The sequence below is a fragment of the Lytechinus pictus genome, chromosome 2 (assembly GCF_037042905.1).
Source record: "Lytechinus pictus isolate F3 Inbred chromosome 2, Lp3.0, whole genome shotgun sequence".
NCBI lineage: Eukaryota > Metazoa > Echinodermata > Echinoidea > Temnopleuroida > Toxopneustidae > Lytechinus > Lytechinus pictus.
In genome coordinates, this window is record NC_087246.1 from 14,624,231 (window position 1) to 14,637,828 (window position 13,598).

A 13,598-nucleotide genomic window follows, 5' to 3' on the forward strand; every position below is an offset into this window, starting at 1 on the left:
TATCCTGTCTTTTAAAATATATCAAAAAAGAATTATGATGCACAAAATAAGACTGATCAAAATTTCAGTCATTTCAGAGCAAGGATAGCAGGAAAGTTACATTGATGCAAAATTGTATCCTTCCCACTGGCCTACAGAGGGGGGGGGGGGGGCTCTTGCCCCACCCCCAAATAAAAATCACAACCACAAAAAAAAGAGAAAAAGGAAAGAGAATGGTGGAATATGATATTATTTTCTGAATACTATGTCAAAATCTGTCATTTAGGGTCAACAAAGAGGCTGTTCTCACTACGTTCCTAAAACTAGTTTACTGGAAACTAGTTTAGTGGAAACTAGTTTAACGCGTAATGAGAACGGTCGAAGCGGTCTTGGAAGCGATCTTGGAAGCGATCTTCCAAACCAGTTTGGAAAACCACCTCGCGATGTAGTTTTCAAGATCACTTTGCCTCGTTAAACTGGTTTTACCGTAAGTGAGGACACAACCGTTCTTCGGGAAGCGATCTTCGCACATTTTGAGCACGCTACTCCACACGACAGGTGTAGAATGCCCATGCTGCGGTTTCGAATTTCGCGCGAAACGTGTCACCCCACTGAGAGTGTTTCCATAGCAACAAGAGCGCTTTACGTGAAGTGATTTTGAAAACCACTTTCGTGTGATCAAGTGGGAACGCTAGCAAAGTGATCTTCCAAATTGGTTTCCTGAATCGGTTTCCAGTAAACTAGTTTTAGAAAGCGTAATGAGAACGGCCTCAAACTTTGATAATGTTGGGGGTGTGTGTGGAATTGTCATCATAACTTTAAAAGTTTATGGATCTAGTTCATGAAACTTGAACATAAGAGTAACCATGAATCCCTTAATATAGGTCACATGACCAAGATCAAAGGTCATTTAAGGTCAATGAACCTTGGCTGTGTTGGGGGTATTTGTTGAATTGGTATCATAACTTTGAAAGTTTATGGATCTACATGTACACATGTAGTTCATGACACATAGACATATTAAGGGTTATCAAGTACATGTATGTTTTGCACACGTCTTGGGTCTCATGATTATTGCCAAAGGTAATGTTGGGTCAATGGAAATAGTATTCTATCATCATATGAGTGTTTTCTTTTGTGAATGTTTTCAAAGTCAGCACTGTTGCTTTATTGAATCCCGTAATACCGGCGAGACTGCCAAAGACATTCCGTTTGTGAAAATTTTGCTCACTCACTTCGCTCACTCACAACCTTTTATAAATTTTACTTGATATGCCATATCTAGCCCTCTCGAAATTTTTGCTCATAATGCCACTGATCTTTCCTAAGAACCTAGATTTAGGCTTCCACGACCAAAAAGTATTAATTTTTATATGTCCGGAGCAATTTTTAATATTTGAAAAAGACAATCTAATTATTATGTAAAGTATAACCGGTAGTTATAATATGTACACCTCACCATAATGCTTTGCGCGTGGATAAATTCCAGCTGTGCACAGTGAACATTTGAATTCTATGTTAAAATGCTTGTTGTACCTGTGTGTATAGTCCAGTACATATTAAAATTGTTATGTTTACTTTGTAAAAGAGAAAATGTTCAAATGTATGTGCTTGTGTCAGCTTTACATGTAGTTTGTGACTTTGTATATCTTGAAGAATACATTGCTTTTGTGATTAACAGTCGCATTGAGCCTTATACCTGTTGGCCTACATGCAGGCCAACATTGTCTCAAGGGTCATGAAAGTCCATGCATATCATCTGCTGAATCTTGTGGTACCATCATGTGCATTGTTAAGGCTTTCTTGACCACTTTTTACCCTTGTTTTTATCGCTCTTTATTGTAAGGCTGGGTTATTATTTTTTTTAAAGGTGGCAATACTTTTTTTTATAGGTTATTACTCGTTGAATGTTCAGTACATGTGAAAACAATGTACTTTAAAGTACATATGTATAAGTGTGACACTTGTTCTAAAAAAAAAAAAAAAATGCAATGTTTTGTTATTCAGTGATGTGCCTTGAAACAATGAGCCGTAAATATTAAAATCCTAGTCCTACGTGTATAATGATACACATGTAGTTTTGAGAGATGCATGTATATCAGGGCTCGACATTAGCAGTGGCCCAGGCCAACCAAAAATGAGAGTCGGGCCACCAAAATTCTGTAAATGCCAACACTTGGTGGCCCTGTTGGGCGACCAAAGTTTTGATAAATTGTAATATTTTTTATTGTGTTAGGACAACCAAATTTGCTCTGCAGGCCACCAAAAATACCTATGAAATTGATGATTTTTTTTAACTGATCAAGCCACCAAGAAAAAAAGTTATAGTGTGGAGCCTTGGATATATTACACGTACATGTACATGATGAATACTTAATATTGAAAGTACATTTATTAAACGTGTCAAAATTCAAATTGTGTTTGTTGCTACATGTATTTGTACAATGTATGTTTTTTTTTGTCAATGTTTACGTCAAGCTTGTTTGTAAAATGTAGACATTGTGATGCACTACTGTATGTGAATATGTTGTGCAGTGTATGCCAATAGGATGATAATCTTGTTTTAATGATAAATATACTTTTTTATTTTTCTTAATTTTATGTACATGCCCTGTATGTTGCTCTATGTTTAATTGCTTTTACATGTAAATTTTGATAATAGCTGGTGGCGCCCATGCAAGTCGAATCAGAGGTATGGTTTTCATGCTTGATATTGTGCAGTGATAACATGTACATTTTATTGTTTCAAATAGTTAAAGCTTTGATTATTAACATCATAATTCTGTACTAATTTTATAAAATGTGTGCAGTCCAGACTAATATTTATGTTTATAAAGTTTTCTTTAGGACATTCTATAAACTAATAATCAATATCAGTATAACATGAAGTGTGGTTTGTATATTGTTCATTCTCTATTTGTAGTTGCTTTACAAGTTACATGTAGATCCATGCTTTTATTTTAACATGCTTTTGATATTTATGTATACAGTATGTATATTTGTTATGTTTTTTTCTTCTTTAACCATTGACTGATGAATACTAATGCTATAGATGCAATATTTTGATGTGCTTATATTTTTTAGGCTTATACATGTACATGTACATGTATCTTTTGCATTAATTCAAATAGATGACATATACATCTGGCTTTTTATATCATTTGAAATTTCTTCTTTGGAGGCAAAATAGACATGGAACTATTTGAGTAGACTTCTATTTTATGGTAATTCTAATTTATGAAACCTGTGACTCTATTTGAACTTGCCACTTCATGTACAGTACACGATGTACATTATGAAAAGTACTACATGTTATGATCACGTCAGCCGGTCCTATGTATACACAGTCTCAATCGCATGTGATATTACTGCACAGATAAATGAAATCAAATTTGTTTAATAGTGGAGAATATTGGCTTTTAATGCACTAAAACTGGTAAATAATCGTTTCAATAATGAACCAGCTTTTGCCACATCTTCCAGTGAGAATCCCTATGGGTATCTCATTCAAGTTCAACTTACATAAAATAGCAGGAATTCTGTCGAAAGTTAGTCTTCCAAAAGACTATTGGTGCCTAATCCTGATGTTAATTGTCTCACAGCAAAGGTCATAATAAAGATATACTGGTAACCATGAACTCTGCTAGTTTGGAGATGAAATTTTGTGAGTCCAGCATGATTTTTTATCAGAATGAAATATTTCAACAAAGTATTGAGGAACTTGAGTGACACCTTGTTTAAAATCTGTTGTCAAGACTTTGTTTTGATACTTAACATGTACTTGGCGACAAACAGCTGTTTTTTTAGATGGCCACCTGATTGGTCCAGGCTTTCTTTATCTTGTTTCCAGGGATCTTGATGACAATCAACTGTTTTGAAAGCTTTTCCCCCATTTTTGTTTTTGATTGTCAAGTTTTGCATGACATAAATCACCCTCATTGGGAGTGAAGACTTTTTTGCTCACAAGTCAGATTTTCTGAACAAAAATGCTCCCCCCCCCCCCTTCTTGGAAAATCCTATTTTTAACAAATAGTTGGATATTTACATTTTTAGAAACTTTTTTGTGTGTTCTAATAAATGAAATATCTGTACACTAAATTCTGTTGAAAAGCAGTAGATAAAGATACATATTATACCTGTAATCCCAGTACTAATTCTTATTACATGTACATGTACCTACCCCCCCATCACTCTTTATTCTTTGTATGTTAAAAGATAGTTACATCCTCAGTATATATACATGTACTTGTCACATGCACTTGTATATTTTGTATTATGCTTATTTTTTCAAGTTAAACAATCTTAATAAAAGGTAATCTACTGCAGATGTTAACTTGTTTTGCATTCTTATATAGGCCTATAGCATAATACATACATTGTAGATCTCTTGTTATTCCTCAATTAATATTTAGCCTTTATTGTTCATTCAATTCCTTTGAACCTGACAAAGATGATCTGAGAGACTTGACTTCACAAATATTTTTAGCATAAATTGAATTTCAGATCAAGTCCACAAACAGTTTTTTCTCTCCATTGATATCTCTTCCATTCACTTTCCCTTCTTTTTACTGCCTCTCTCTCTCTTTATTTTCCCACTTTCTCCTCTCTTTCTCATCTCTCGCTCTCCTCCCCCTCTCCCCCATCATCTCTGGCTTTTGTTCACATTTCTGTACATTTACAGGCACATGTATAGGCAATAAGTAATAAGGTATCAAGGTTTCTTTTTGTTTTTCGTCTCTTTCAATATACATGTAACTGTACGTGCATCTCTTTGTCCCTCTCTTGCTCTCTTTCCCTCAATATCCTTTGTTTTAGTAGATGATGTTCTACCTTTTCTCATGGGGAAACTTTTCCTTAACCTCTGACGATGTGGGGGGGGGGGCTGAATGGCAAGGTATATTCTGGGGTTGAGCTTAGTCCACTTTCTTTTCTTACAACGTTTTACAACGTAGCAGAGGACTATCTGGCTCTGCAGATTAGCAGGATTAGCTGGGCATTTGCAGTGTTTAGCGTGAAAGTTCAGGATTAAATGAATATCATAGTTGAATTATTCCACTTAGTATTTTTAATAGGTTTTTAGGTTATTAATATCGGGCAAGAGGTCGGAAGTAGGGGACAGTGTTGCTTGTTCAGTGCTCATACATGTATGTCAAGAAATGCTAATGACAAAAAGATCACATCTGGAAATTCATGGCAATACATGGTGCAGTCATTTCTATATTAACTGTGATGACTAATCACTTTCTGTTATTATGTATGACACAGATGCAGTAGCCACTTCAGCCCGAGCAGCCGGTATGCGACCCTCGGAGGCTAATCAACATGCGGACAAAATTGTACGAACTGTGAACAATGGGGGCGCTGCAAAGCATGCTGATGACTTCATCATAGGAGATCGGGTTATTGTCGGGGGCAACAAACATGGCCATGTCCAATTCCTGGGTGAGACACAGTTTGCCAGTGGAGAGTGGGCTGGTGTTGTCTTGGATGACGCCATAGGAAAGAACGATGGCTCAGTCAATGGCATCAGATACTTTCAGTGTGAACCTAAGAAAGGAGTGTTTGCAAGACCGGACAAACTGGTGCGAGAGTCAGCTGGTCATGTGGACAGTAAGTCAGCTGTGGGGGGTATTGCAAGGCATGTGCCATCCACGCCACGGATGGGAACAAGAGTGTCATCACCTAGGAGTTCCATGTCAAAGCCACCAGGTTCCAAACCAGGTCTTATGATAGATGACAAACAGGATCCTGCAGGTCTCAAGGTAATTTTTTTCTTCAATTTAGTATCTTTGTATCTTTTGAATAATCTACTGTTTTGTTTATCTCTGTCTGTTTGTCCTCTTGACTCCACTTTTCTTTGTGACAAGCTTCCAAAGTGCCATATCATCAAGGAATTCCCCCCATTTCCAATTTGTAAAGCAATATTTTGTCATGGTGAGGTTTATTGCACGAACATCTGTCTATTTCGAGGTTCAAGAAAAAAAGTGTAAAACTAGTCATTTGAAAATATCCCTGTTAAGCTGTCAGGAAACAGTTTTATTATTAGGCCTACTGTTAAGTTTACCCTGTACAAGTCCATATATTGCCGGTAGTCATCTGAACCGTTGTATCACAGATACATGTATAACAGTGCAAACCCAGTTTAGAGAAAATCAACTTCAAAGTTTACTAGAATTTCCCAGCCATACAACATTTCCATTACAAAAGAAAAACTTGGTAGGACAGACCAAGACAGTCTCTTGACATTGATATCTTTATTTTTTTCTTAGAACCAAAAATAAGAGAAAATATTGCATAAGAGCTATATGTACAAGCTCGTAATTTCGGTATGAGCGGTTTAGAATTTCCCTGTACAAAAACACTGTTGGGAATATAACAACACTGACTGCATTTCAGTATGTGCGATCAACAAACCGACGTAGCTCTCTTTCACGAGTAAAGTCAGTGCATTTCCTGATGATGGTTTGCTAAACCATGTATTTGTATATTAAGTGCATGCAGCTGTTGTTTGCTTTGTTATAATACATGTTCCTATGCGATTTGCGCATTTTATCAAAAATTTGTATGGCATCGCCTTGAAAATATACATCTTTATACTCAGTGTGTTTGCTCAGTTGGTAGAGTATCCATCTCTCAACTGGAATGTTGGAAGTTCAAACCCCAGTTGCTTCAGTTCAAAAGACGTTAAAAGATTGGAGTTGCTGCTACCCTGTTTAATAGCATTCAACGATTTAACGGGATAGAGCAACGTCGATCTAGCACTGCTTAGTGGCTGCCGGGCCCAGAATCAATGAATTTAAAACAATAAGATATGGATTTTTGTCTAAATTGCTACCTAGAAATTTAACAATGTATAGATTGAGTACGATTTGTATTTTCGTTTTCTGCAAAAATCTAATTATCTATATTTTTACCAAATTGACTGATACGAGGGTTTGTTAGATTGCCGACAATAGGTTTGTTTGAATAAAGATCAAAGCCAGAGGTCAATGAAAGTTGATGGGATAACATGTACATTACCCTGTAGTACGTGTACACAAGACTTTCAATGGGAAGAAAGACTGAGTATCAATAGCAGGGTGCTACATAACTTTTTAGAAGCACTTGCCCAGTCGGGCAAGTAAATTTTTAAATAGTTGGAATATACTTGCCCAAAAATCTATTTCACTTGCCCGAAAAAATCATTGAAAAAAAAAAGTTTTACCTCTTTAAAAGAATTTTTTGCGGTTTTATAAACCATTGACCTTTTCCTCTCTTTTGACATGAACTGATCTACTTTGTTATTGTATTTCTTTTTCCAAAGTGATTTTATCTTGCCTGCCATGACCAAAATTAGGGTCAATATATGATATTGACCCTAATTTAGGTCATTCTACTGTAAGAATTTTGCTTGCCCAATTCGGGCAAGTAGTTTTGGTCTTTACGTCAAAACACTTGCCCGACTCTTACTTTTACTTGCCCCGGGCAATCGGGCAAGTGCTTATGTAGCACCCTGATTTAACAGTACAGTGACCTACAATTGTAATTTAGGAAAAAAATGCATTTTCAGTCAGATAATACCATGTTTTTGTCAATATGCAATTAAAAGTTCTGTAAAAAAAAATATAAATTCTTTAGATCAGAAATCGTGATAGCTTTTGATGGGAAATTTGCAGCGTGAAAGGACATTATGAGAACTGTGAAAGAATGTCTGTAAAAATAGAATGTAAAGAATTTGATTAGTTACATGTATGTTCATTTATTGTGAAATAGTCTTTTGTTCCCTTGAATAAAAAGGGAAAAAAAGAATGAATTATCAGGATTCCTGATCATGGGTGTATGAAAATTTGTACAAACATACATTGTAGTCTCTGTCTGAAACTATGAAAGGAAGTTGTAGGTTGACTCTATTGTTACAAAAATGCTCATTGTCTTTCATCAACAACCTACACTTACATGTTTATGATTCCCATCTTCAGACATGCATGAAGAGTACGTAATGAAAGGATGAACCATTGTTAAAAAATTATCCCCCTTCCTGGGTAGCATAGTGAAAGGAGGCAACTAATCGCGTTAGATCGTCCCCGTTGAGGCGTCCCTACTGCATCTTTGTCGGGGGAAAAAGTGATGAGAGACTGCAGAGATGAGACACCGATTTCCTGTTTTCTTGCTGGGGTTTTGTCGGCTAGAAATCTACGGTTTAGTCACAATTTTGCCTTCAAAAGCTGTAGCTTACTAGCAATGAGTCATTACGTGGTTTGTTATTAGCGTTAGGTGGCTGGCATGGCTTGTTCGTGTAGCATTAGGACACAAGACACTGTATTTGAGGGACCTAGGGCTTGAACACTAGTGGATTAATTACTGTGGAATATATATTCATCTGTGTTGCTTTCCTATTCATGGTTGATGATTATGGAGCGCAGCAAGATCCCTACTTCCCGAAGTGGTTTGCAGGTAAATAAATATTTGTGATACAGCCCATGGGTTCTGAGAGCTGGGTGTACTTCAACTTATGTATATTAATATTAATGTGGTTCAGTAGGTTTGACTAGCAGCGTGAAGATCATTGTACAAAGTGAGCAAATGTATGCAGTCGCATTCACAAAGGAATCAAAATTCAATTTAATCAGATCGAGAATTGAGCTCTCCCTCGACTCCCTGCATGTGATTCTGTATGAATGAGTAGAATGTTTACACTGTACATAATTTATTCAGAGCCCAAGATTCATCAGGCCTGCAGTGTATGCTAGTGTTGTGTGTCACTTTTACATTCACATTCAGTGTACATACATGTATGTAGGCCTATGTTATGAATGTTTTTTTTATGTTTGGTATTATTAATTGTGGCATAAGCATACTACAAAGTATGTTAATCTTGTAAAAAATGTACAAATCTGAATGAACACAGTTTTATAGTTCAACCATTTTTATTATCCTTGACCAGTGTATGTACATGTAAGTCAGACTTATTATTTTAAACTACCTTACATTTCATTCTTCCCTATCCCTCTTTAATCTTCTTTTCAAGCTTTTATTGATAAATTCTATTCCTTTATTCATTATGAACTTGAAGGATAAGTATAAATCACTAGACCAAGCCTTCATCAAGTTCACTCCAATAACATTTATGTACATGTACATCATCAGGATAACTACATTGAATAATTTAGTATAGTATAAAAGTCTTGCGGATACATTGTACATTGTGAGTACACTGAGAAGATAGTTTCTTAAAAATATAGACATGGCTGAATTTCCATTGCAATATCATGGAAAGAGTAATACAGATCTAATGAGATGTACAGTGATTACAAAGCAAGGATACCACTGTAGATTGGAACAGACAACATAGACATGTGTAATGAATTAGAGGGTCAAGCAGTGAAGGATGATAATATTGTTGTATGATTCATATCTTGAGTGTGGCTAATGAGAAAGTGATTCATCATTGGACCTTGTGCAGTTTGTTACGGTCATCTCCAGGTCATGTTCACATGTGGCTTTTGTTATTCCCAGAACAGTTTAAAATATGCACAAGCTGGGAATGGTGCCAAAATTCATGTGAAATGATATGCTAAAAGGCTCAAAATCCATATGAAAGAGAGTACATGAACTATTTGGATTCAATTGAAAGTGATTGAAAATAAAATGTTATTTTAATTTTCAACAAACGTATTACTTTGGGGCATAGTCAGGGAGTAAGATAAATATAGGCCTAGTATTAACAAAATGATTAGAACTTTAATTTCTAGATTGGAATTTGATGAATGTTTACATTCCTCATGTATTTTATGCATGAGTGATATAATTCTTTGGATGCACATCTTGTTATGGGAGAATCTACTTCATTTAGCTGATGCAAAGTTGTCTTTTGATGTGCTCTGACATCTTTGTTAGGCCTGGGTCAACTTAATCTTTTTACCAGTGACTGACAGATGATGCCGGTCAATGGTGTAATGTCCTGTACACCTAGTGTCAAAATCTTTGAAAATTAAAGAGATAAACTTCATAAAGTTTCATACGACGTTAGATATCAAACCTTAAACATCAATCAACTGGTACTACATGTATGGAAATGAACCCTGCAGGACTCCTTAATTTTCTTATTTATTATTTTTCTTTGCTCTTTATCTAAAGATGGAGTTAATTGCAAACAAACAGCAAATATGATGGCTAGATTGAAGCTGGGTGTCTTGCAATTTTCATATGAGGTCATCTTTAATATAATTCTCCATTTTCTTCTTGTTCCATGAAGGTTGGAGACAGAGTTCTTGTGAGTGGAAGCAAGTTGGGCACCCTGAGGTTCACCGGTACTACAGAGTTTGCTAAAGGAGAATGGGCTGGAGTAGAGCTGGATGAGGAACAGGGTAAAAATGATGGTGCCGTGGCAGGAACAAGGTGAGGTTCTTTCATTTCCAGATGAAAAGTTTAAAAGTATAAACAGATATTTCCTAGATAGCATACGCTGCTATTGATAATTGAGAAAATTCAAGACATATTTAGGTTTAGCTGCTTAAGTGAATTCAGTTGCAGGAAATAAGGATTACTGAGTAGAACTAGCAGTGAGATCCTAGGAAAAAATCATGTTGTGACTATACTTTTCTGGTGACTATAAAATGCAGGTTGGTGATTACACTGGTGTTAACTAGTCCCTCAGTATTACACAAAGAGTGATATCACAATAAGAGCGCTAAAATTGTGAAATTCATTTATTTGAATGCATCATAAAGCTGAAGAACTTCTGGATTTGTGGCAATCAGGGCAGTTTTAAAGGTATGAAGAGTTTGGAGCTTCATTATGATATTCATTGTTCTTTCTCTCTCCAGGTACTTCCACTGCAAACCCAAGCATGGTCTCTTTGCCCCTGTGCATAAGGTATCAAAGGTCAGGGGTAAGAATGCATCCAGACTCTCCTCTAGTGATGGTCTCCAACAGGGGAAACTCAGCACAAGTTCCAGCTCAATCAGCTCCATGGGATCCTCCAATGCCTCCAGCATCTCTAGGGGGATGGCCCTGAGCTCTGGTGACCTGGGCTCATCACCAAGGGGGTCAGTAGACTCCAAGAAGACTCAGGTGGGTTCCCGTCTCGGCAATGCCCCCTCCACAAAAAGTGGCAAAGTGCTTTGTCCCATTTCAGTTATTTACAAAATAATACCCATTATATATGCAACAATGATCCTCTGCTTTTAGCTTACAGTATCATTAGGTTTAGCTTCATTAGAAAGAGATACACATTCTGAAACCAGTCTTACATACCCTCAGCTATATAACTAGTTCTATAATTCTGATGACGACAATAGAATAGTGAATACTGATACACAGGTATCTTTTTCTGTGCAGATGGTTTCTATTGCAGGGGAATGAATGTTTCTTACGCTCTTCAGAAAGTTATGAAACATTTCATGAATGACTTTAAAAAAAAAATTGAGGGGCATTACAGAAATTGTCAATAGAAAAAAAAGGTGGGATTTGCTTACATATATGTACTCATTTCAATATATATTGTTCTATCAACAACTACAAAAATATTCATGCAAAGAATATTCAGTAAAGTAATAGTTGAGGTGACTGTTATTCAACATTTTATTGACCATTTTCCTTGATGAATCAAATCAATATAGGTAGGCAAATTTTTAGATTATAGGCCTTCTACATGTATAGTCCTACTCTGTCCAAGTGTCATTAAATAATTGGGATCACAGTCAAGATACTTGCATGAACAACTTTATCTCCTGCTTATTGAAAGGATGTAGGCCTACCACTCCTCCAGCCAGGATGAAATGCAAAAGGATGATATTCCCTTTTCCCTAGTAGATACCTGTAACGATTCCCTGCTTGAAGATCAGGTGTATTCACTGCTATATAGTTATTATGCTTTGTAATACCATTAGCAATACCTTTGCTGTATGATAAGAGTTCTTGACATTCCTTGTAGAAGAATGCTGCCACCCTGAGCATTATTTGCTCATTTGACGAGGTCATAGGCCGAGTTCAACTACAAAGATCAGTGTTTCTCAACATTTTTTTTATCCTAAGGCTCACATTAGAGTTCATAGATCCTCTGAGGCATATAGTCTTAATTTTTATTTCTGTGTTAGGTTCACCTTACAGTATCTTAATAAGAAAAGATAGAAGAAATACAGTACACTATAAATGTGAGAATGCTGAAAGAACAAATTGTGTTGTAGTTATTTGAACTACAATATTGACTAGCTGACTTATTTCGTACAGCAATTTGCGATTTCTATTTCCATGATCATATAACCTTGGTGATAATCTGGAATTAGTTTTTTTCCTTCTAATTGTATACATGAATGTGGTATGATTTAAAGGAGATTAAATCCAAGATCTATCACATTATATCGTGTATTTGATACAAATCTTCTATTCAAATCTGTTTATATTGGTGTCACAACAAAGAAAACTCTAGTGGGCTGTGGATGACCAGTTCTGATTTAAATCAAACTTTTAGAAGTAGCCTTCACACAAATTGTTAACAAAGCCCAAGGTCGTACAGCCATACCATATTAATAGGCTGGTTTAGTCCTCATATATCTTGCCAAAGTATCCATCGAGTCCATTTCTAGTTGGCTAAAGCACTCTACAGTCATTTAGACCAGAAATACTCATTCCCAATTTACTTTCAATCACAAAAAATATTGCAGCATGCAATAACAATAAATGTTAAAAGCATGGTTTATTTGTCATTTTGCAAGTTTTTGCAAGTTTTTTTTATACAGATTGGAATGATCATCCAGGTTCATAAAGCATGTGATACTCAGCTTTGCACCAAATTCTAATTTGTTATGATTTCTTTTCGCATGTTGCATATATGACAAATTTGCAAGAATAGAAACATTATTTCTGTTTGAATTGGTAATGTTTATATGATGGAATTTTAGGGAAATAATTATTAACATTAATATACATAGATTTTTTTTCTACCTGAATTCTAAAGTGTAAAAAAAAAATGGAATGGGGGGGGGGGGGGTTCCCTATCAGATAATGTACATGGGAGATTTTGTTAAATTTCTACCTCTATGCACGATAGGGCTATTGTGTCTTTATAATTGAATTTATTTTGCCAGATTTGTTAACTTTGATTTTGCTTGTTCATTTGATATCCTGTTATTTGTATTATTCATAATTTTGATTTATTTGCAAATCACTTATTTTGCTGCATTCTTTTTTTCCCCTTCTTTTCTTCCCTTTGCCGATCACATCAAACTCAACATTATATATTCATCTCTCCTTTTATAATCTGCAATATATATCATATCCTACAATTGTCATTGAACATTTGATATTAGTATTTCATTTTCATTTCCATACTTATCATGCTTTCACTGCAATACACATGATAAATATTTGTAATCTCTTTATTACAATGTGTTATTTCACCATCATTTCAAATATGGTATAATAATCATTGCAACATTCAACCATTCCATAATTTTTTATATGGTAATGGTATATACACTGTTGTATAACTATCTCGCAAATATCTTTCTCTGCAATATGAAATTAATGTATGAATTTTTTTCCTTATAATGAAATCTTTGGACATTACCATCATAAATCTTTCATACTTTGCGTAATATTTTGTACTCATCTGTGGCTTGTCAAAATTTGTTTTATTT

General features: G+C 35.4%; 1 protein-coding gene across 6 annotated transcripts in view; it reads left to right on the top strand.

The window, feature by feature from the left end:
• The first annotated feature begins 2,645 nt into the window (after positions 1-2,645).
• Positions 2,646-13,598, top strand: part of LOC129254758 (CAP-Gly domain-containing linker protein 1-like) — a 53,381-nt gene continuing 42,428 nt past the window's right edge. For all 6 annotated transcript variants that reach the window (XM_054893273.2, XM_064110386.1, XM_064110403.1 and 3 more), the window contains exons 1-4: positions 2,646-2,671; positions 5,245-5,741; positions 10,214-10,356; positions 10,785-11,031. In XM_054893273.2, the coding sequence (XP_054749248.2) occupies positions 5,277-5,741; positions 10,214-10,356; positions 10,785-11,031 (855 nt within the window). In that variant the 5' untranslated portion in view covers positions 2,646-2,671; positions 5,245-5,276. The remainder of the gene's footprint in view (positions 2,672-5,244; positions 5,742-10,213; positions 10,357-10,784; positions 11,032-13,598) is intronic.